General features: G+C 43.2%; 1 protein-coding gene across 5 annotated transcripts in view; it reads left to right on the forward strand.

Moving 5' to 3' along the window:
- The window catches only part of KCNS3 (potassium voltage-gated channel modifier subfamily S member 3), a 267,088-nt gene that overhangs the window by 63,301 nt on the left and 178,890 nt on the right, over positions 1–24,897 (forward strand). For 4 of the 5 annotated variants that reach the window (XM_060186591.1, XM_060186589.1, XM_060186590.1 and 1 more), the window contains one exon: positions 17,623–19,685. The exons of the other annotated variant lie outside the window; for it this stretch is intronic. In XM_060186591.1, the coding sequence (XP_060042574.1) occupies positions 17,679–19,157 (1,479 nt within the window). In that variant the 5' untranslated portion in view covers positions 17,623–17,678 and the 3' untranslated portion in view covers positions 19,158–19,685. Of the gene's footprint in view, positions 1–17,622; positions 19,686–24,897 lie in introns of those variants that run through there. 5 annotated transcript variants of the gene reach the window in all.

Below are 24,897 nucleotides of genomic sequence, written 5' to 3' on the forward strand. Positions count from 1 at the left end.
TCCCCACCTGCAGGGGAGTCACTTCACAGGCGGTGAAGCAGGTCTGCAGGTGTCTATCTTTCTCTCCCCTTCTCTCTCTGTCTTCCCCTCCTCTCTCCATTTCTCTCTGTCCTATCCAACAACAAAGCAACGTCAACAATGGCAATAATAACTGCAACAAGGCTGCAACAACTAGGGCAACAAAAGGAGGGAAAAATGGCCTCCAGGAGCGGTGGATTCATGGTGCAGGCACCGAGCCCAGCAATAACCCTGGAGGAAAGAAAAAAAAAATTAAAAAGCGGGATGATCTGACACGTGCTGGAAGGACTGTCTGTCCCCCAGAGCTGGACAGTGTTGGCCAAGTCCTGAGACTGCTACCTCATTTGTAGTGTTACCTCTTTGATCGTCACAGAATACTCTTGTCTCCAACCATTTTTAAAATTTTATTTTATGTGCTATCTCTGCAGTCACTTTTATCATTTTGGTCACTGCTTTCATCCTTGTACTTTCAATATTCTTGTGCTTTAAAAAGCTAAAGAAATGGGGGTTGGGCGGTGGCACAGCGGGTTAAGCGCATGTGGTGCAAAGCGCAGGGACCAGCGTAAGGATCCTGGTTCAAGCCCCCGGCTTCACACTTGCAGGGGACTCGCTTCACAGGTGGTGAAGCAGGTCTGCAGGTGTCTTCCCCCCCCCCCCCATCTTCCCCTCCTCTCTTCATTTCTTTTGTTCTATCCAACAGCAACAACATCAGTGGCAACAATAATAATGGCCACAACAATGATAAAACATCAAGGGCAACAAAAGGGAGAAAAAATAGCCTCCAGGAGCAGTGGATTCTCCAAGTCCCGGCAATAACCCTGGAGGAGAGAGAATGGGAAAACTTTCGGGAGGGGATGGGATAAAGAGATCTGGTGGTGAGACTTGAGTGGAATTGTACCCCTCCTATCCTACGGTTTTGTTATTGTCTCCTTTTTAAAATAAATAAATAAATTAAAAAAAACATAAACAAAACAAAAAGCTGAATAACTGTGTTCTAGTGTACCATCTTAATTCCTCTTCCTCTTTCTCTTCCTCATCTTCTTCTTCCTCTCCTTCCTTACCTTCTTCTCATGCTCCTTTTTTCCTCTTTCTCTTCCTCCTCCTTCCTTTTTCTACTAGGGTTATCGCTGGTGCTCAGTGCCTACACTGTGAATCCTCTGCTTCTGGTGTCCATTTCTCTCTCTCTCTTTTTCCTTTCTGTTTTTATTTGACAGGACAGAAAGAAATTGAGAGGGGAGGGAAGATAGGAGGTAATAAATATAGACATCTGTAGATCTGTGTCACCACTGATCATGAAGCAGGTGGGGAGGCTCGAACCTGGGTCCTTGCGCTTGGTGATATATGTGCTTAACCGGGTGTGCCACCACCTGCCCCTCCCCCATCTTAGTTGCTTCTGTTAGTATTTTTATTTTTTATTTTACTTGGTAAGATAGAGAAAAATTGATAGGAGAGATGGCTATAGAGAGGAAGAGAGAAAGACACCTGCAGACCTGCTTTGCCTCTCACGGAGTGGGACCTTGCAGGTGGCTAGCTGGTCTGCTTGTATGATTCTTAAATTATTGTGGCATATTTTCATTGTCAACTTGTCCCTCATTGATTAGCAATCACTCATTGATAACTTCAGAATCAGGTGTTGATATTCTTGCGCTTTTCAGAGACAACCAATTTCTTCTTCCCCTTCAGATTTATTACTGTGTGTGTGTGGGGTGGGGGGCTGGGTGCACCTGGTAATACACGTCTGTTACAGTGCTCAGGGACCCAGGTTCAAGCTCCTGGACTTAACCTGCAGGGGGAAGCTTCCCAAGCCCTGAAATAGGGCTGCAGGTGTCTCTCGTTCTCTCTCCGTCTCCATTTCTCCCTTTCCTTTCAGTTTCTCTCTGTCTCTATCCAAAAAAAAAAAAAGATTAATAAAAAGAATAAAATATTACTGTGAACTCAGTAACTGTAGCAAACTTTGTGTTTTTGTTCACTGGAAATTTTGTTTTGCCTTTTGCTGTCCACACCTCCCACCTTTAATCTTTTCTTTCCATACTTCCTTGTTGTCAGGTGCAACGAGACATTCCAACTTTGTCCCAGATATTTCTTGCCTTCCATGTGATCTTGATTATTTCTCAACACCCCCTGGGGAGTGAAGGACTTGGGGCTGGGTGAAGGGAGGAGCTGAGGTCTGAATTTTCAAGCTAAACTTCAGCTGATCTTGTGGGGGGACTCTGGAGCACGGCTACCTACACTGAGAAAAGGGACTGATCTTTCTAACACCACAGAGATGAGTCACACATATGAGCCGGCCTGGGCTGGGAGGTGGGTCTGGGACAAACCAGTTCTCTTGACTGACTCCAGAGGGGGACTTAGCTGAGTCCTGAGCTGTTTACATTCCCAGCAGGTGTTAAAATGAGCGCCCTCACTAGGCCCTGGAGATGGTAACATTCCTTGTGGATGCTGGTTTGTTCCTTTATTTGTTTTAATTATTTTTTTTTTCTATCTTAAGACTTTTCAGTAGAAGTAATTTTTTTTTTTTGACAAAAAACAAATTGTGAGTTGATACTAGCATTTCCAATTCATATACAGCATCTATTTCTTTCTTTTTTCTTTTTTTTGGTATCTTTATCATTTATTTTTACTTCAAATCTTGGGAGTTCCTCATTATATTTTCATAATAATTTACCTTCTTTCCTGTATGTGTGTTGTATAACTCTCAGAAAAATCAATTATACAATATGATTAGTAAATCTGTTTTAGGATTTATGTAGTTTATTTGTTTTATAGTATTTTCCTCTACAGAGATACTTACAGATTGTATCTTTCTCCCTCCTCTCTCCACCTTTCCATTTACTTCCTCTTCCTCTTTCTCTCTCCTCCCTCCCTCCCTTCCTTCCCTTCCTTCCCTCCTTCCCTCCCTCCCTCCCTTCCTTCCTTCCTTCCTTCCTCCCTTCCTTCCTTCCCTCCCTCCCTCCCTTCCTTCCTTCCTTCCTTCCTTCCTTCCTTCCTTCCTTCCTTCCTTCCTCCCTTCCTTCCTCCCTCCCTTCCTTCCCTTCCTTCCCTTCCTTCCCTCCCTCCCTTCTTTCTTTCCTTCCTTCCTTCCTTCCTTCCTTCCTTCCTTCCTTCCTTCCTTCCTTCTTTCCTTTTCAGGCCACTTTTTATTTGTGAGGAATAGTGGGTTACAAGATTGTGAGGTTACAGGGTATATAGATCCACATTGCATCCACCACCAAAGCTCTGTGCTCCTGTTCTCTCAATACAACTTGTGTTTAAAAAATTCTTGCAGGGTGTCTGGTGGTAGTGCAGCAGGCTAAGTGCAGGTGGCATAAAGCACAAGGACCGGTGTAAGGATCCTGGTTCAAGCCCCTGACTCTCCACCTGCAGGGGGAGGTCGCCTCACAAGTGGTGAAGCAGGTCTGTAGGTGTCTGTCTTTTTCTCCCCCATGTCTTCCCCACCTCTCTCCATTTCTCTCTTGTCCTGTCCAACAACAGCAACATCAATGGCAACAGTAACAATAACCTCAACAACAGGGCAACAAAATGGGAAAAAAAGTGTTCTCCAGGAGCAGTGGATTCGTAGTGCAGGCACAGACCCCCAGCAATAACCCTGGAGGCAAAAAAAAATTCTTACAGTAGCTTCTCTCTCTAAGGCTAAAGATGAATTTGATGTAAGATCAGTTTTTAGTAATGTTTAGGGGCAGCTCAGGAGGAGGTGCAGTGGATAAAGTGATGAACTCTCACACACAAGGTCACAAGTTTGATCCCTGGCATTGCATGTGATACTCTGGCCCACTCTCTCCCCTCCTATCTCTATCAGTAATATCTACATAAAATCTTTTTTTTAAAAGGGATTTTCAAGGATCAGCTTGTTTCACTTAAGAAATTTCTGTCTTCTACTTATGTAAAATGTTTACATGGTTGGGCTGATGCAGTCGTTCACTGCCGGGCTAGCATCTCTGGAGAGGGAAGAGACCAGGAACTCGTGGCTGAGTGGAACGCAATGCACTGCCTTTACTGATCAGAGAAAACACCTTTATCTCTTTTGAAACGGAAGTGGCAGGTCAGAAAAGGAAATGGCTAGGAGAGGGGGTGGAGAGAAGAAAAGAGTGTGAAGGTAGCAAGCTTCCATAGCAGCTGTTGCGAAGGTTCTAACCAGTGGGGATTAAACCAATACCCTGCAGGCAGGGCGGGTCTCAGGCAAAACAGTGATTATGTAAATAGAGCACAGCATCAAGCAATGCAGGAGACCTGGTGTAATGACCAACAGTTCACTTGGATAACGTGTCTCTTTTCTGTGTGCTTGATCCAGGTCTGAGCCCAGTACTCACCACATGGGAGGCAGCTTTGGTGCTGTGATCTCGTTCACTCCCTCTTTCTGTCTCACTGTTGTTCTTAAAAACAAAACGTGATTCCTGAGTCCAGCTTCCACCATTGTGTTCCAATCTCATCCCCTTTCTCCTGTACAGAAAAACACTTTCCTTACACCTTGCGCTTGGTGCCATGTGCACTTAACCCGCTGTGCTACATTTGGCCTTGTATGTTAACTCTCTTTTCAGCCACCAGGTTCCAGATGCTAGCAGGATGCCGACCAGACTTTCCTGGACAGACAACCCTGCCAATGTGTCCTGGAGCTCCGCTTCCCCAGAACCCTTCCCTACTAGGGAAAGAGAGAGATAGTCTGGGAGTATGGATTGACCTGTCAACACCCATGTTCAGCAGGGAAGCAATTATGGAAGCCAGACCTTCCACCTTCTGCATCCCACAATGACCTTGGGTCCATACTCCCAGAGGGATAAAGAATAGGAAAGCTATCAGGGGAGGGGATGGGATATGGATTTTTGATGGTGGGAATTGTGTGGAGTTGTACCATTCTTATCCTATGGTTTTTGTCAATGTTTCCTTTTTATGAATAAATAAATAAATAGACTATCTTAATGGGCAAAAAACAAACAAACACTTTCTTCATTTTAAAATCTTTTTTGATATTTCTTTTTCCTTACCTAGGCAAGGGTATGTATGCATATTTATACACATTATCCGTAGCTAATATAACCTAAAAATCAGTCGTGTGTGTGTGTGTGTGTGTGTGTGTGTGTGTACATGTACAGAGGGAGAAGAGGGCGAGAGATTCAGTCAGTCTTCTGTCCATGGGTATTTGGGTGGTTTTCAGTCATGCAAGTGTTTTAAATTTTTGCTTCTTTCTCTTTGGGAGTGATTTCTAGAAGAGAGATTGCTAGTCAAAGGGTAAATGCCTCTGAAATTTTGCTAAATCTTTGCCAGATTCCCTTCCAGAAGGTTTCTGCTCCACGTTGTTATTTCCATTTGCAGTGTGTGAATTTGTCTGCTCGCTCACAGACACGTTGAGAGCGTCTGCAGGCCAGTTTATGGATATCTTTCAATCTGGTAGATTAGCTATAATATCTCAATATAATTTTGATAGGCATTTGTTGGTATGCTTCTAAAACCCCCTTCTGTTTCATTAGTTCAATCCCCACTGCTTAACACTATTCTATTTACATAACCACTGCATTCTATTTACATAACCACTTCATTCTATTTACATAACCGCTGTTAACAAGCACCACCCTCCCTCCAGGGCATTGGTGGTTCAGTGATAGAATTCTCACCTGCTCCGCCCCCTCTCCTTGTCACACCCTGATATTCACCAGTCACTTTTCTCTCCACCCTCTCTACGTAGCTTCCTGTTCCCACCCTCCTGGGCTAGTCTATTTATAAGGACAAGATTGTTTGTAGTTTTTAGTTTAGCCTAGCTTGGTATAGATTGTGCTGCGTCCTGCATGAATAAAGAGATACTGCGTACAACCCAGCCATGAGTCCTGGTCATCTGTTACCCGCCCGTGAAGCCAGCCCGGCGAAAACAACATAGCCCAGCGAAAACAACAGGCATTTATCAGGTTATGAGCAAGACTCAATGTTTTCCTCCTGTTTTAAGGCCTGTTTTCCTGTGAACTCTTTTTTTCATATCTCTTGTCCATTTTTCTTATTTTTTTTTCATTTCAGAATCTTTATGTTAACCTTTTCTCTGTGATATAAGTGAAACTATTATTTTAAAAAGTTTATATTATCTCTATTTATTTATTGGATAGAGAGATCCAGAAATCAAGAGAAAAGGGGGTTAAAGAGAAGGAAAGAGACCGAGAGACCCCTGTAGCCCTGTTTCACCACTCACAAAGCTTTCCCCCTGAAGGTGGGCACTGGGGGCTCAAACCCTGGTCCCTGCACACTGTCACATGTGCAGTCAACCAGATGCACTACCACCTGGCCCCAATATATTCTTTATTTTCTTTTTTACTCATCCCTGGGCTTCGCTGATCTGGGCTAACTTTTTTTTTTCCAGATAAAAAGAGAAAGACAGAGACAGAAAGATGGGGAGAGAGGAAGAGGCAACACAGCACCAAAGTTTCCTCCATACAAGTTTTCTATTTTTGTGTAATAAAATTGACTTTTTTCCTTCTATCCTTAGAGTCCGGATTAGGAATCTTATTCCCCATTTGTGGAGGACTTGGTTCCTATTTTTAATGTAGTGTGTGCGTAGTTGACTTTATACACTCATACTTTTGCGTATATTCATAGACTTTCATACACAAGCTGCACAAATAGTCCACACACACTTTTCTTTATTTTTCATTTATAAAAAGGAAACACTGACAAAAACCATAGGATAAGAGGGGTACAACTCCACATAGTTCCCACCACCAGATCTCCATATCCCATCCCCTCCCCTGATAGCTTTCCTATTCTTTATCCCTCTGGGAGTATGGACCCAGGGTCATTGTGGGATGCAGAAGGTGGAAGGTCTGGCTTCTGTACTTGCTTCCCCGCTGAACATGGGTGTTGGCAGGTGGATCCATACTCCCAGCCTGCCTCTCTCTTTCCCTAGTGGGGAAGGGCTCTGGGGAAGCAGAGCTCCAGGACACATTGGTGGGGCCATCCGCCCAGGGAAGTCTGGTTGGCATCACAGTAGCATCTGGAACCTGGTGGCTGAAAGAAGAGTTAACAAATAAAGCCAAACAAATTATTGACTAATTATGAACGTAAAGGCTGGAATAGTGCAGATGAAGATTTGGGTGTATCCATTTCACACACACTTTTTATCCACTAAATGTTTTATGGTTTTGTGGGGTTTTTTTTGTTGTTGTTGCTTGCTTGTTTTTGTTATTACTATTGTGTCTTCATTGCTCTTTACCAGATAGAAGGAGACAGAGAGATGGGAGGGGTTTGTGTGTGTATGTGTGAATGGAGAGAGAGAGAGAGAGAGAGAGAGAGAAAAACACTATTGAAGCTTTCCTTAAGATGTTGGGGGCTGGGCTGACAACCAGGAAGTGTTTTCTGAATGGGATTAAATGATTGTTAAGTAAACGCTGAGGTGAATGTAAGAATATAAGACTCCGAAGTGACAGTGTTCAATGTCTTTTTTTTTATTAGTGACTTAATATTGATTTATAAAATTACAAAATGACCGGGGTACAACTCTGCACCATTCCCAGCACCAGAGCTCTGAATCCACAGTCTCTCCATTGGAAGCTACAGCAGTTCTCCTAAGGTTGCAGATATAGGTTGACTGTTATTTCTACAACTATCTGTCTATATTTGTATATATTTGCCCATTTTTTTCCAATGGTCCCATTTTCTCTTCCTGTTTAAGTCACACATACACCTAATACTACATCCAAATTTCTCGCCCTTTTTTCCTCTTCTCTCTGCAGGTTCTGATGGAGTTGGAGTTGAGACCTCCCTCTGGTCATCTTCCCTTAACATTTCTCTCCTACTGGGAATATGGACCAACATTATATTTGGGGTGCAGAAGGTGGGAGTTCTGGCTTTTGTAATTGCTTCTCTGCTGGATTGACCGTTGGCAGGTCAATCCATACCCCCAGAGTGCTTCCTTTTTATATTTATTTATTTATTTATTTATTTTCCCTTTTGTTGCCCTTTTTTTGAACTGTTGTAGTTTATTACTGTTGTTATTGATATTGTCTTTGTTAGATAGGACAGAGAGAAATGGAGAGAGGAGGGGAAGACAGAGAGGAGGAGAGAGAGACAGACACCTGCAGACCTGCTTCACTGCCTATGAAGCGACTCTCCTGCAGGTGGGGAGCCGGGGGCTCAAACTGGGATCCTTCCACCAGTCCCTGCACTTTGTGCCATGTGCATTTAACCCACTGTGCTACCACCTGACTCCTGACTGCTTCCTTTTTTTAAAAAAATTTCTTTATTGGGGAATTACTGTTTTACATTTGACGGTAAATACAATAGTCTGTACATGCATACCATTTCACAGTTTTCCATATAACAATACAACCCTCACTAGGTCCTCTGTCATCCCTTTTGGACCTGTATTTCCCCCCCCACCCCCACCCCAGAGTCTTTTTGTTGGTATGCTTTTAAAAACCTCTTCTGTTTCATTTGGTTTAAATCCCCCCTGCTTAACACTGCATTCTATTTACATAACCAGTGTATTCTATTTACATAACCACTGCCGTCTATTTACATAAATCACTTTTACATTTACATAAAGCACCACCTTGCCTCCAGGGCATTGGTGGTTTAGTGGTAGAATTCTCACCTGCTCCACCCCCTCTCCTTGTCACACCCTGATCCTCTCCTTGTCACACCCTGATTTTCACCACTTACTTTTCTCTCCACCCTCTCTGCGTCACATCCTGTTCACACCCTACTTGGGAAGTATATATAAAGACAACATTGTTTGTTTTAGTTAGTTGTTAGTTTAGTCTAGCTTGGTATAGATTGCGCTGCGTCCTGCATGAATAAAGAGATACTGCGTACAGCTCAACCATGAGTCCCTGGTCATCTGTCTCCCGTCAATGAAGCTCAGCCCGACATCTTTTCCTTTGGTGCAATACGCCAACTCCAGTTCAAGTAACTGCTTCCTTTTTTATGCTACTTCATCTCTGTACAACATGGGGGTATAGGGCATAAGCAACCCTGGTCTGGGCCTCTGCCTTTCTCCCTTTATAACCACTTAATGCCTACTCATGTCTTCTGATCATGCTGTCTCATTTGCAAAGTCACAGGGGGACCAAAGAAATAATATATGGGGATCTTCATAGTTGGCAAGTGATAATCTACATGTAAGACAACCTTGCTTCTTATGTTTGATAAGGTGTAAGTCCCTTCTTTGTTGTTTCTGCTGTGGCCCAGAGACAGTCAGAGGAACCTATGCTGTGTGCTGTGTCCTGGGTACTGTGACCTGGAGAATCATTGTGAGCAGACGGCATTGTTTAGATCCAGAATGCTTTCTGTTTGCTCTCTTCTGAAAGCCTCACAACAAGATGTGTGTTGCTTTTGTAATTAGACTGTATAGACTGAGGGAACCTTATCATGGCTTCTCCTTACAGGCAAGGAGTGAATACAAAGAAAGTAGGGTTGAACAAGAAGATAGTTATGAGTGACCTCTGTGTTCTTTAGAGAAGCAACTGCAGGGTGATTGGGGAATGGTGAAAATTTCCTGGAAGGACTTCCTCCCCCCTGTTTTTAACCAGAGTATTGCCTATGGTGGTGCTGGGGATTGAACCTGAAACCTTGGAGCCTCAGTCATGAAAGTTACTTGCATAACCATTGTGCTATCTTTCCAGCCCCAAATACATTTTAGTTATTTATTTTTTATATTTTATTACTTATTGGTAGAGACAGAGAGAACTTAAGAGGGAAGAAGGAGAGATTGAACCCACCCAGGTCCTGGCACCTCGTGACACATGCACTCAACCACCATCGTGCTTCTAGTGAGAACTTCCCAATCATGAGACTGACCAATGCACTTAGTATCCTGAAGGCAGACAGAGACTTTCTGTCATTGTGGATTACCAGGATCCTCAAGGAGATGAGAAAACAAGCCATCAGAAGATAACATCTATTAAATTCTTGATAAAAATAATAGAGGGACATTAGGATCCTGGTGCATTATGGTGGAGGGACAGCTATGTTGGAGGAGAGAATGTCTTACAGACATTCATGGAGAGGTGTCAGATTGTACCTATGTGCCAATAAATGTGCTGTAAACCATTAACCCTCCAGTAAATGGGAAGAAAGTTTGATTTATTTAGGGGGGAGAGGAAGAGAGATATCAGAGCACAGTCCAGAGGGTATACTAGATAGAACTTGAGGCCTCAGGCATGCCATTCAGCCATTTCCCTGGCCCTTAAACACTGTAATATCAACATAGGCGTAACTAGCTCTTTGGAACATTTTACTGCTTAATGTGCCATGAGCATAAGCCTGTGTTCAGAGATCTAAAGTTCCATAAATATTTGGATGAAGCCATGGAGTCTGATTTAGACCTTTCATAGAAGATATCTCACCCAAAATAGAAAGCAGCGGCAGAAAGAAATCAAGTGTTTTTTTGTAGAGGTCAAGAAATCTATTAAATGGTATATCAGCTGTGTTCTGGCTTCTGGTTTCTTGGGAACATGTTCAGGGTTGGTATCTGGAGAGCAATACCCACATATTCTTGATGACCTTAGACTGTCTCCTGGGATTGATCTCAGAGGCCTGTATGTGAAGGATGTGTCTTCTGTGGTGTCCTTTCCAGAGGAATAATTTCTTTTTTTGCTTATATCCTTGGCTTTTTAAAACATAAGGAGTAGACACTTTCTTTTTGACATATATATATGTATATGTATGTATATATGTATGTATGTTTGGTTTGTTTTTTTTGTTTGCCACCAGGGTTATCACTGGGGTTGGTGTCAGCACTATGAATCCTCCATTCCTGGTGACATGGCTAATTTTCCTTTTTTTAGACTTGGTAGGACAAGACAGAGAGGAATTTAGATGGGAGGAGAGAGAGAGAGAGAGAGGAGAGAGAGAGAAAGGCACCTACAGACCTACTTCGCCACTTGTGAAGCATACCTCCTGCAGGTGAGGAGCCAGGGGCTTGAACAACGTTCCTTGCACTTGGTATGTGTGTTCAACCTGGTGTACCCTGTCCACTGCCCCCTTTCTGAATGTCTGCCTCCTCTATGAGTGCTGCTCACCTACATAGAATAGAAAACACATTTGCTGCTAGTTTTTTTTTCCCTCTTGTCTCTTCTTTCCAGTCACCACATATTGTCAGCTCTCCTCTATAAACTTTCTTGCCTTTGTCACTTCCTCTTAATACATACAACCATGGCGGGGAGTTCAGGTGCCTTGACCTCCTCCTTGCTGTTTTATGGCAACCTTTTCATGGCTCTGTCACTTCTTTCCAGCAGTTTTCTCTCTTGTTGTCAGTGGGATCGTTGTTAAGTCAAAGTCACAATTACCACCATTTCTAGATTAAGATCTTTTGGTAACTACTTGAGTTTTTTTTTTTTCTTTCCCCCCCAAGTATAAAAGTCAGGTGGGTTTGCCTATAGAATTCTGTGTGTGAGAGAGACAGACAGAGAGAGAGAGAGAAAGAGAGAGGGAGAAGAACAGAGAGAGGGAGAGGAGACACATGCATGAGAAGGTGATTGAGCGCTCGCTCGATCAGTGACTAAGTTAAAACAAGGCTCCATAGGGAGTTACAGTAGGTTTTCATAATATACAGAGTGGAAGAGCCTGTGGAAACTTCTTTGTGAGTGCGATTGCAGAAGCGATTCTGTGCTCTGCAGTCATTCACATTGTTTATTCTGGGCAGAATCAGAAGGGTCTGGAAGCTGTAGGTAGCATAGCCCTGAATTACTGTAGACATTGAGGCCCTCCAAGGCAGCCATTTTTGCAGCAGGCTTCTTATCTCCTTGTAATGGGAAAGCCAGCCAGTCTAGGCTCCTATTGCTCAGGAACTCCCTGGGAATCCTCACAAGGTAGAAACAAAGGGACCCTCGTGTTTAAGCTTTGAGCTGAATCTAACTCCTGCTTTTCCAGAGTGGGATCAGTGGTCTTTTCTCAATAACTCCAAAGATCCTTGACTCATTTTTTTTTTTAGAGCATATCTCATTCTGGACTAGTGAGTAGTGGAGGGAGTATGGAAAGGATATTGGGTTTCATCCAACCTGGATTTAAAATTTTTTTTTTTTTTTTTTTTTTTGCTTCCAGGGTTATTGCTGGGGCTCAGTGCCTGCACCATGAATCCATTGCTCCTGGAGGCCATTTTCCTCCAGTTTGTTGCCCTTGTTGTTGTCTTTATTGTTATTGTTGCTATTGATGTTATTGTTGCACAGGACAGAAAGAAATGGAGAGAGAAGGGGAGACCGAGAGGGGGAGAAAAAGACACCTGCAGACTTGCATCACTGCTTGTGAAGCAACCCCTACGTGCAGGTGGGGAGCTGGGGGCTCAAACCGGGATCCTTACACCTGTCCGTGTGTGGATTTAAATTCTATGCCCCTGAAACACCATCCAAGGAGCTGTAACTATATCTTTAAGATATAGGATACTTAAAGATGGAGCGATAATTATATCCTCTTGTATGCCCATATCCAAGCACAAGTGGCAGGGTTTTCTCTCAAAGGAATGAGAGGGAACCTTTTTTTTTTTTTTTTTTTTGTATGAACTTAGCTGAGTCTCTAGTGATGTATAATCTTCTCTCCTGTGTCTAGGGCTGAATTTTTCTGGGTGTCCGTTCCCCCCCCCCATCTATTTACTTTACACTGTTGAAAGGATTAAGTGACAGAGTGTGGACAAGGCACTGGTAGTGCCCTGTGGGGAGTCGGACAATGGCAGTCTCTGATTCTTTTATCTGACTCATCTGCTCAGAGGAAACATCAATGTGTCAGAGATATTGTGCTTTCTCTGAGAAATGGACCTGATGTATGCTGGTTAGTGCCAGAACTAACTAAAAACAGATGTGCTAGACCAGGACGGATGTGGGCCTCATGGATTGTGAACATGATGGAGACTATGAGGGGAGGGAAGGGTGGGAGAAGAACATGTATGTGTCAGGAAACTCATGATGCAATTAACTTAAAAAGGTTTCCTTCCCCAAGTCAACTTCTTCCTGTGTGCACCTGAAACACCATCCCAGGGGCTGTAACTATATCTTTAAGATACAGGGTACTTAAAGATGGAGCGATAAGTATATCCTCTTGTATGCCCATATCCAAGCACAAGAGGCAGGGTTTTTCCTCAAAGGAATGAGAGGGAACTTTTTTTTTCTTTTGTATGAACTGAACTGAGTCTCCAGTGATGTGGAGGTTGGAGCTGAGGTACTGGGAGAGGTGTTTTTGAAGGTGCGTGTCAGAGCTCAGAGGACAGGGAGAAATTGCCACGTAGCTAGTGTGTCATCTGTGAATGGACTGTCCCTAAATGTGGGAGCTTCATGATTGAGCCTGGCGATTCTTGCACTGTGTAAGTGATTCAAAAATGCTTCTCTTTCTTTTAATTTCTTTCTTTCTTTCTTTCTTTCTTTCTTTCTTTCTTTCTTTCTTTCTTTCTTTCTTCCTTCCTTCCTTCCTTCCTTCCTTTCTTTCTTTCTTTCTTTCTTTCTTTTCTTTCTTCCTTCCTTCCTTTCTTTCTTCCTTTCTCTCTTTATTGAAGGTAAATTTGGAATGTCTAACATTTAGATGAAGATTAGGCTTTTTAAACATTATATCATAGTTTTTTTTTTTTCCTAAAAAAGGGGATCTATATATACCTATCATTCAATTTTTAAAAGTTGAAGTGAAGTTGGAAACACATTAGATTTCAGGTGTGCAGAATCATGAGTCAACAGTATGATAATGTGCTGTATCCTGCTGAACCCTGGATTTTCATTTTGTGAAGATACTTGGCATTATTTCAATGCTCTTGAATTTGTTGGTGCTGTCTTTGTGGCTTAACATGCAGTCTATCCTTGAATACTCAAGGATTTGAAAAGAATGTGTATTCCAGTTTTTTGGGGTGAAGGGCTGAAAATGTCCTGGAGGTCTAGTCTGTCCATCTCTTCATTTAATTCTCTTATTTCTTTGTTGATTCTCTGCTTTGTTGATCTGTCTAAGTGTGAGAGTGGGTGTTGAAGTCTCCCACTATTATTGTATTACTATGGATGTATGTTTGTAGTTCTTTCAGTAGGTGCTTGATTATTTAGATGGTCCCTCATTGGGTGCATAGATGTTAATAATTGTTAAATATTCTTGGTTGATTGATCCTATAATCATTATGTAGTGGCCTTGCCTATCTTTTATTACTTTGTTTAATTTAAAGTCTGTGGTGTCAGAGATGAGAATGGCTGTTCCTGCCTTTTTCTGTGGTCCATTAGCATGTATGATAGTTTTCCATCCTTCACTTCAAGTCTGTGTTTGTCTTGTTGGGTCAGGTGGGATTCTTGCAAGCAGCATATGGTTGGGTTGTGTTTTCTGATTCATTCTCCCACTCTGTGCCTTTTAATGGGTGAGTTTAATCCATTGACATTTATTGATATTATGGATTGAATGTATTGTAGTGCCATTATTCAACAATTCTTTATTTGCTCTGATATATATGACAAGTATTATAGTGATATTTTTGTATATAAGAGGTCTTTTAGTACCTCTTTCAGGGCAGGCTTGGTGATGGTTGCCTCCATTAATTCTGTCTGTCTGAGAAGGTTTTGATCCCTCCATCTAATTTGAATGAAAGTCTATCAGGATATATTATCCTTGGTTGAAACTCTTTTTCATTCAGGGCTCAATAGATATCTTGCCATTCTCTTCTGGCATTTAGAGTTTGAGTGGAGAAGTATGTTGATAGTCTTATGGGTTTTCCCCTGTATGTCACTTTTTGTTTTTCTCTTGCAGCCTTTAGGATCCTTTCTTTATCCTTGCTTCTTTTCATTGTAACTATTATGTGACTTGGTGTCTTCAAGTCTGGGTTGATTCTGTTTGGGACGCTCTGGGCCTCTTGAATCTTAATGTCCTGTCTGTTGTTTAGATCTGGGAAGTTTTCTTCCATTATTTCCTCTAGAATATTTACTTCCCCTTCCTCTCTTTCTTCCTCTGGTAGGCCAATTATATGGATGTTACTTCTTTTGAGATAATCCCGTATGTCTCTGTTGTTTTTTTCAGTGTCTCTCAATCTCTTTTTGTGGATTTTCATTTTGTTTCCTCATTTTATAGTTGGGCTATTTTGCCCCATATACTTCTACCTTCCTTACATTAGGTAGCCAGTATTAGCTTATCACTGTCAGAAAGTTCAGTTTGTTCATTCATTTTATTTCTCTTTTACATATGAATGAAACCAGAACACCTTTGTCATTCTTTATCTGCTTTATGCCACTTAGCAAAATGTCCTCTAATCCACCCATGTTCTTGCAAATGGCAGGACTTTATCTGTGTTATAACTGAGTAGCATCCCTTGGTGGTGAAGCTTCTTTCTCAAGTCATCTCACAGTGGGCAGTGGGCTTGTTCCCAATTCTTGGGTGTTGTGAATAATGCTGAAAATAGACTGCCTGTGTTGGGAGGGGAGGGCAGGAGAGGAGCACATTTGTGTCAGGGAATGTTGGGCAGTACGCCAGCTCCCTCCTTATTAACACTGTGGTTTATTTACATAATCACTGTTTTACCTGAGACCCGCCCTGCCTGCAGGGCACTGGTTTAATCCCACTGGTTTGCACTCTCTTTTCGCTCCACCCCCTCTCCTAGTCACACCCTGTTTTCCACCATTTAATCCCCACTGGTTTGCACTCTCTTTTCGCTCCACCCTCTCTTCATCACATCCTGTTTTCCACCCTACTATTTCCTTTTTGGCAAGTATAAATACAGATTCTTTTCTGATTAAACACACATTGGATTGCTTTCTGGCCCCGCGAGGCCCAGAGTCTCTCTCCTGCGATGCTAGCCTGACACGCGTTCCTGATCCCTCTCCCATGCAGCAGCCTAGGTTGGCTCCAGTAGCGTTCACTCCGACCCAGAGAACGTGTGCTCGGGAAGGAGCACCCTCAGGCTATCCCAGCAAGGGAACACCTGATGCGATTAACTTAAAAAGGTTTCTCCTTTTTAATTAATTAAAAAAATGAATTTAAGTGAACATGGAAGTTTATATGTCTCTTTGACTCAGTGTTTTCGTGTCCTTTGTCCATTAGGATTACTGAATTATATAGAGTCTCTTTTAATTTTTGGAGACTCTTCATACTCTTTCCCATAAAAACAGCATCTAGTTTCAACTCTATCAACTGCATTCAAGGCCATAAAGCTCTTTGTTCAAGAGGTCAGGTGGTGACTCACCGGGTTGAGTACACATGTTTCCATGTGCAAGGACCTGGATTTGAGCCCCCAATCTCCACCTGTAGGGGGTTACACTTCACAAGCATTGAAGAAGGTCTGTAGGTCCCCTCCCCGTCTCTCTCTCTCTCTTTTATTCTCCCTTTTCAATTTCATTCTGTCCTGTCAAACAAAACAGAAAGGAAAAAAAAAAAGAAAAAAAAAGAGTTTGTACAAACCAGAGACTATCTAAGCCTATAAGAGAGTGGGGATACACAGGACTTTGGTGGTGTGTATGGCATGGAATTACACTCCTATAATCTTGCTGATAATTATTAAATCCCTAATAAAAAATTAGAATGAGATTTGTTTGTTTAATTGTTACCAGGGTAATCACAGGGGCTCAGTCCCCTGCAGGTGGGGAGCCAGGGGCTTGAACTGGGATCCTTATGCTGTCCCTTATGCTTTGTACTACATGTGCTGGTTGGTGTCTTTTATCTCCTTAATTACTTCACTAAGCAGTGTTACCTCCGGTTCTGTTCATTTGGTTAAGAAGAATACAGCATTATATTACACAATATTATATAGAAATATATGTTTTACTTGCAGAATAGCATTCCACTGAATAAATAACCCATAACTTCTTTAGCCAGTTATCTGTCAGTGGGCATCTAGGCTGCTTCTACTCTTTGGCTCTTATGAATAATGCAGCTATGATCACAGGGCTGCATGTGTCCCTTTGAATTAGCATTTTCATGTCCTTTGGATGCATGCCTAAGAGTGATATTGTAGGACCATAACTATCTCTTTTTCTCTCTAAATATTTTTTTATTTTATTTTATGAGAGAGATACAGAGAGAAAAAAAGATACAGAGACGGGCCAGAACACTGCTCAGCTCTGCATTATGGTGGCGCTGGGGACTGAACTTGGGACCTCAGAGCCTCTGGCATGGAAGCCTCAGGAATGAAACAGGGACCATTACACTGTGTCTCCAGCCCTCCATAGAGTATTTTCATTTTCATTTGTTTTAGAACTCTCCATACTGTTTTTCAGAGGGGGTTACACTAGTTTCTGCTCCTATCAATGAAACAGAGACCCCTTTCTCTGCATACTCACCAATATTTGTCACTTCCTGTTTTATTTATTCTCACAATTAATTAATTTTGTTGATCTATATGTTTCGTATCAATCCTTATCCAATGTTTGATGTGCAAATACCTTTTCTCTGCTACTAAGCTGCTTTTTAAAATTTTTTATCTGTGTGGAATTTTCTTTTGATATGTAGAAATTTTTCATTGTGTAACCCCACATATTTAATCATGTTAAAGCCAAGTTTCTGAAGGAAAAAAACCATACATTTTTGTATTTATCTTCTTTCTGTCAAAATGTGTCAGCATGTAGTCCTTCTCACTCCATTTCTCCCTTGCTTTGTTAAATAGCCTGTGATCCTGGAAAAGGCAGAATTCAGAAGGAGCCTGGCCTGGCAGCACGGGACAGAGGGCTAACTCCTGTCATCTTGTGTCCTTTCTAGGTGCAACGTGAATTTCTTGGCCTCCTTTCCCAGCCTCTCTGCCTCCTGTATTCACCATGGTGTTTGGTGAGTTCTTCCATCGCCCCGGCCAAGAGGAGGAGCTCGTCCACTTGAATGTGGGGGGTTTTAAGCAGTCTGTGGACCAGAGCACCCTTCTGCGCTTTCCTCACACGAGACTCGGGAAGCTTCTCAGCTGCCACTCAGAAGAGGCCATCCTGGAGCTCTGTGATGACTACAGCGTGGCCGATAAAGAGTACTATTTTGATCGGAACCCCTCCTTGTTCAGATACGTCTTGAATTTCTACTACACGGGGAAGCTACATGTAATGGAGGAGCTGTGTGTGTTTTCCTTCTGCCAGGAGATCGAGTACTGGGGCCTCAACGAGCTCTTCATCGACTCCTGCTGCAGCAGTCGCTACCAGGAGCGCAAGGAAGAGACCCACGACAAAGAGTGGGACCAGAAGAGCAACGAGGTGAGCTCCGACTCCTCCTTCCAAGAGTCTTCTCTGTTTGAGAAGGAGCTGGAGAAGTTTGACAAGCTGCGATTCGGCCAGCTCCGGAAGAAGATCTGGATCCTCATGGAGAACCCAGCTTCCTGCTTGTCTGCCAAGCTCATAGCCATTTCCTCCTTGAGCGTGGTGCTGGCCTCCATCGTGGCCATGTGCATCCACAGCATGGCAGAGTTTCAGAACGAGGACGGAGAGGTGGATGACCCCGTGCTGGAAGGGGTGGAGGTGGCGTGCATCACCTGGTTCACCAGCGAGCTTGCCGTCCGCCTGGTGGCCGCTCCCTGTCAGAAGAAATTCTGGAAGAACCCTCTGAACATCATCGACTTTGTGTCCGTTCTTCCTTTCTACGCCACATTGGCAGTGGACACCAAGGAGGAGGATAGCAGTGAGGACATTGAGAACATGGGCAAGGTGGTGCAGATTCTCAGGCTCATGAGGATCTTCCGGATTCTCAAGCTGGCCCGGCACTCGGTGGGACTGCGTTCCTTGGGCGCCACATTGAGGCACAGCTACCACGAGGTGGGCTTGCTGCTTCTCTTCTTGTCTGTGGGCATCTCCATCTTTTCTGTGCTCATCTACTCAGTGGAGAAAGATGATGATGCGTCCAGCCTGACCAGCATCCCCATCTGCTGGTGGTGGGCCACCATCAGCATGACGACTGTGGGCTACGGAGACACCCACCCCATCACCTTGGTTGGGAAGCTTATCGCCAGCACGTGCATCATCTGTGGCATCTTGGTGGTGGCTCTTCCTATCACCATCATCTTCAACAAGTTTTCCAAATACTATCAGAAGCAAAAGGACATGGACGTGGACCAGTGCAGTGAGGACACAGCAGAGAAATGCCAGGAGCTACCTTACTTGAACATTCGGGATCTCTATGCACAGAGGATGCAGGCTTTCCTCACCAGTCTGTCTTCCATGGGAATCGTGGTGAATGATCCGGATTCCACAGACGCCTCAAGCATTGAGGACAACGAGGAAGTTTATAACATGGCGTCCTTGGAGAACTGCACACGCACATGAGCAGAGACATATGTGCCTGTGCCTGTACCTTGGGCCCCTTCCCCATGTTAGGTTCACACAGCTTTATTTTAAAACAAACACACGGAAAACAACACCTCAGTGGGTTCCTTCAAACAAATCATTTACTTCTCAGGGTGTACCTTTCAGCCATAGTTGGACATTCATCGCTCCCAAATGATAGAATCGCCTTTATTTTTCTCAGTGCGGTGAATTAAATGCCTTGCTCTGAAATTTATTTTTTACAAGAGAGACTTGTGATATGATTTTGAAAAAAAAAATACATCTATCTATATAAAAGTAAATAGGATCGGGTAGAGTTTCTTGCTAATGGCTTCTGTACCATTTTGTTTGTCATTTACTCACATTGAGCTAGTTGTATTCTAGTACTGGCAAGTCAAATCAAAGGCCCGGCTGACTGAAGACTACATGCATGTAAGATCCACAAAATGAGATGATGCATGTGAATCCATGTTCACGCTCTAGACATGGACATTAGGAGCCTAATAAATTGCCTACTTCAGTAAGGAACATGTCTTGGGTCTGTATTCTTTCTTTTTTTTTTCTTCTTTTTCTCCAGGGTTATCACTGGGGCTGGGTGTTTGCACTACAAATCCACTGCTCCTGGCAGACATTTTTTTTTTTCCTTTTATTGGATAGGACAGAGGGAAGTTGAGAGGAGGGGGGAAATAGGAAGAGAGAAAGACAGACAACTGCAGAACTGCTTCACAGCTTGTAATGTGCTTTGTACTATGTGTGCTTAACCTGGTATGGTATTGCCTAGGCTGGGTCTGTGTTGCTATGTTTAATCAGCATGTTCAAAATTGACTGGGAGGAAAATGCTCTTTGTGGAGCACTGAGAGTCTTTTTTTATAGTTTTTTCACTCTTATTTAAATAGCTTTTCCAACTACTACTTTTTAAAATATTATATATTTTTAAATTTTTTATTTATAAAAAGGAAACATTGACAAAGCCATAGGATAAGAGAGGTACAACTCTATACAATTCCCACCACCAGAAATCTGTATCCCATCCCCTCCCCTGATAGCTTTCCTATTCTTTATCCCTCTGTGAGTGTGGACCAAGGGTCATTATGGGTTGCAGAAGGTGGAAGGTCTGGCTTTTGTAATTGCTTCTCCACTGAGCATGGGCATTGACAGGTTGATCCATACTCTCAGCCTGTCTCTCTTTCCCTAGTGGGGCAGGGCTCTGGGATAGCAGAGCTCCGGTGTAGGATTATGTGAGAGCATGGTAGAGCCTAGGGGAACTCCCCCATCCTTGGGATGGAGGTCTGAAAAGACATCCCACCTGTCAGTCTCTCCCTTTCGAGGATAGAGCTTGAAGGGAAACACTTTCCTGACTCAGCTTCCCCTTGTCAGTCTCCCAGTCTTCACAGAGGCCTGCAACCTCTCACACTTAACTCATCCCCCTACTGAAAACCAAATGGTTGCCTGCCTGCTTGAAAGTTCACTTAAAGTTCACTATAAGTTCACCATCTTTGATCACATACAAAATGCACTTCATCACTGCCTTGCCAGTAACTTACCAGTGAGACCCCTACACACCTTATTCCTCCGTTCTTTGATCACCATGCTTTACATCAATACGCTGCCCTTCTCTGCTTTATCTCACTCTGCTGGCTTAACCACCATGTTTCTCTTAATACCTTTAGATAATTAACAACTCTTGCTTTGTGGAAACTAATTGTCTTAACCTTTTGGTATCTCATCAATTCCTGTCATTCCTTAACCCTCCCCACTGTAGGGGTACTGACCTTTTGGAAACCTATGATTACTGACATATGTGAAAAATGTTCTTTGTTCCACTTTGCTATATATAAGCCCTCTCCTTTCTGAATAAAATTGGAAGTTCATACCTGAATTTCTCCTGGCTGTCCCTTCTGCGTCACACGCATCTCTTGAATTGGTGACGGGGAGGCCAGTGGCTACCTCGGTTGTGAGGCCACACACGTGAGCACCAGCACTCCAGGACACATTGTTGGGGTTGTCTGTCGAGGGAAGTCTGGTTGTCATCATGCTGGCATCTGGAACCTTGTGGCTGAAAAGAGAGTTAACATACAAAGCTAAACAAATTGTTGACTAATCATGAACCTAAAGGCTGGAATAGTGCAGATGAAGAGTTGGGGGTGTCTCCGTTTGAGGGGAGGCGAGGGGTTGAACCAGTTAAGGCAAGATAGAGAGAAGATAAGCAAATTAAGGACATCAAAGGGCACTGCTAGGAGTGTGTGATAAGGTGTGTTCTCCTCTGTGAACTTTGAGTAAATGAACCTTAAGGCAGGGGCCATGTGGCCTGCATTAATGAAGAGAGGCAGTGAGTTTTCATGGGCCTGAGAATTAAGAAGGAAAGAACTAAGTCTGAGTTTCTCCCCTTTGCTCACCTCGGTTGAGAGAGACTGACAAGAGGGTATCTTCTCAGACCTCCATCCAGGGATGGGGGGAGTTCTCCCTAAGCTCTACCAAGCTTACATGTAGCCCCACATAATAGGAAGTAGGTGAGGAGGGTATCTTAAGTCTAAGTAGACGCTATTTCATTATGAACTTTATACTGACTCACTGCAGACTATTGTATATTTTGTTTTCAGATATATCTTTTGCCCTGATTTATGGATACATGTGAACATATGCTCTATCTCATGAGACCTAGTCTATATCTAGGTTTTGGGACTTTGTTAGGAAGTGAACCACCTGGAATGGAATTAGAGAATCCTATGAAAGGAAAGGTCTCACCTGAGTAATGCGGCTGAAGGGTTGACATTCCATGTCTGATGTCTCTGGACATAGTCTGAAGTGAAGCATGCTGAGGTGGTATTCTTTGTGTTGATTACGTTGCGATCAGCAGATGCAATATCATTTGGTATCAATTGAGACATGCAGGAAAGTGAGCCCCACCCTAGAGGTTCCAGGACTGGGGGAATATATGCTCTACAGAGGAAGTGGGAGGTTCCTGCCATCTTAGGGTTTCAGAAGGCAATAGATAGTTACTGCTATAATCATATTATTTGGCAATTGGGTTAACTTTGAAAAATCCTTTTGTTAGGATTTGCTTTATCATACACAACGTCACCCAGAGGCTGTAACTGTTCCCCCTCTACCTGGTCTAGATGAACCTGATTTGCTCAATGGATTGTGGATAAACTCTAAGAACCAACCCCTTCCTCATTCTTAAGTCCTATGCCCCAGGTAAGGGGAAGTGAAGAGCCAGAGTCATTAGAAGGAAGCTAGAGTCTAAAAATATCTGATTGGTTCTTGCTGTCAAATGTTAGCCCCTCTTTGGCTTATTGCCCTGGTACCCTGCCTCAGCACCTGGCTTCTTTTTACCCATATAAACCCTGCCTTTATTATTATTATTATTATTATTATTATTATTAAATGCACTATCTTCTGTCATAGTGTCCAGAGTAGTCATTCTGCGTGCTCACCCCCACTGCAGCCTGTTCTCCCCTACGACACCTCTCTGGTGGCCAGTGGAGTGGTGGACATGGGATGGACAAGGCAGGCCTTCCAGAGCTTGCCCCAAATCTACACACACAACCACGGGCAGAGAGGCACTTGGTGAATAAAAGAAAGGAGGAGAATCATTCAAACACACAGATGTGGCCCATTATGAGCAGAGAAGTGAGCTCTAAATCACTTAAAAGAAAGTGATGCCAGCCGCTATAAAATGAGCCACTATAGGGATAGGAGTCTCTGCATCTTGATTGGGAATTCTTCACAGTGAGGGAAGATTTGCTCACTCATCTCCTGAGCCATGACAGAACCCTTCTCTTTCCCCTGCATAGAGCATCTGGCTAGTTTTAATGTAGGTTCATGTGCCGACTCTTAACTCATGCCCTCAGCCTGAGTAGGAGCGTCCCATCGATTCATTATCCACTTTTTATCTTTGTAATGCTCTCTTCCTTTCCTTTCCCCCTTCCCTCTTTCCTCCTCCTTTCTTCCTTGGCACTGGGACATCATGCATACACGATTTCAACCTACTTGGATTGACTTTTTCATTATTTGGATTGCAGACAGAATGAGAGAAAGGGTGAGAGACCATAACACCAGTGTTCCCTGGTGCTCCTCTGTGGTGCAGGTGTTCACACCTGGACTGCACACATGACAAGACAGACCCCCTTCTAGATAAACTGTTTTTGTGGATGTGTTTCTTGAAAGAAGGCTATCTATCTAATCTGGCCTCTACCACACTGAAGAAAGGTTCAGTGCTGTCTCTTGTCTTTCACTTTCTATCTGAAAAAGTTGGCCTGGAAGCCCTTGCAATGACAACAAGAAGATAAAAAGACAGACTGCAAGACAGATGGACACTATCTCTGTGTCATCTGATAAAGGCGACTGTGACTCTTCACTCAACATTTCTGTGATTTACTAGGCGGGTCTAACTGAACAGGGTTGAGAGTCATGTCTACCCCTGGGGTTGGTTCACTTCATCATGTGGGTCAACTCTGCTCAGAACATTTTGTTTTGTTTTCTCTTCCTCCAGTGCCTTTGATATTGGCATATATGCAGTTTGTAATTGGATTAGTAAAAGAGTTTACAATCTGGCTTTATTTAAAATTTCTTAATTAGGGCAGGGAAGATAGTATAATGGTTACGTAAAATGACTCTTTTTAAATTTTTTTTTATTTATAAAAAGGAAACATTAACAAAAACCATAGGAGCAGAGGGGTACAGCTTTGCACAGTTCCCACCACCAGAACTCCGTATCCCATCCCCTCCCCTGATAGCTTTCCTATTCTTTATCCCTCTGGGAGTGTATGGACCCAGGGGCATTGTGGGATGCAGAAGGTGGAAGGTCTGGCTTCTGGAATTGCTTCCCCGCTGAACATGGGTGTTGGCAGGTCGATCCATACTCCCAGCCTGCCTCTCTCTTTCCCTAGTGGGACAGGGCTCTGGGGAAGTGGAGCTCCAGAGCACATTGGTGAGGTTGTCATCCAGGAAAGTCTGGTCGGCATCATGCTAGCATCTGGCACCTGGTGGTTGACAAGAGAGTTAACATACCAAGCCAAACAAATTGTTGACCATTCATGGACCTAAAGGCTGGAATAGTGCAGATGGAGAGTTTGGGGGCTCCTCCATTTTGTAGATTGCTAGTAGGCATATTTTAGTCAAATTCCAAAGGGCCTGGGGCTATACTAGTTTTTTTGTAAAAAGACTTTCATGCCTGAGGCTCCCAACTCTGTTCTGTTCCCCACACAGTCATAAGTCAGAGATGAGCAAAAGAAAAATCCTAGTCAGTAGTGCCTTATCTGAAGACGACAAATACAATGACACTAACAATAGCTTCAACAGCAATAATACAGTAAACTACTATGTAAGTGCATCGCCAGTATAGTCTCATTGAGAGTTCATGCCCATCTCCATTCTGAGATGAAGAAACAGATACACACAGAAGTGACTTGTCTAGGTTCACTCAACAATAGTGGAATCAGACATAGAGACCGAAGCATCAGAATCCTGATCCTGTGGTGCCTCTGCTTTCACTTCCTTTCTAAGCCACACCTACACCTACTACAGTGTCCAAATGTCCTTCCTTTATCCTCTTGCCTTTCAGGTAAGAGAAACTGCTTGACTTCCTCAGGTGTTACCCAGATTCCCTCCCCCTCTCAGTGATGGTGTACAAACAAAGGTTCCTGGTCACAGATGTTCCAGGTCCTTGTAGAATCGGGCATTCAGAGCCCTCTGGTCATCCTTACCTAACACATCTTCCCTTTTGGGAGTATGGACA

The sequence above is a fragment of the Erinaceus europaeus genome, chromosome 3 (genome assembly GCF_950295315.1).
Source record: "Erinaceus europaeus chromosome 3, mEriEur2.1, whole genome shotgun sequence".
In the NCBI taxonomy this organism is placed as follows: Eukaryota; Metazoa; Chordata; class Mammalia; order Eulipotyphla; family Erinaceidae; genus Erinaceus; species Erinaceus europaeus.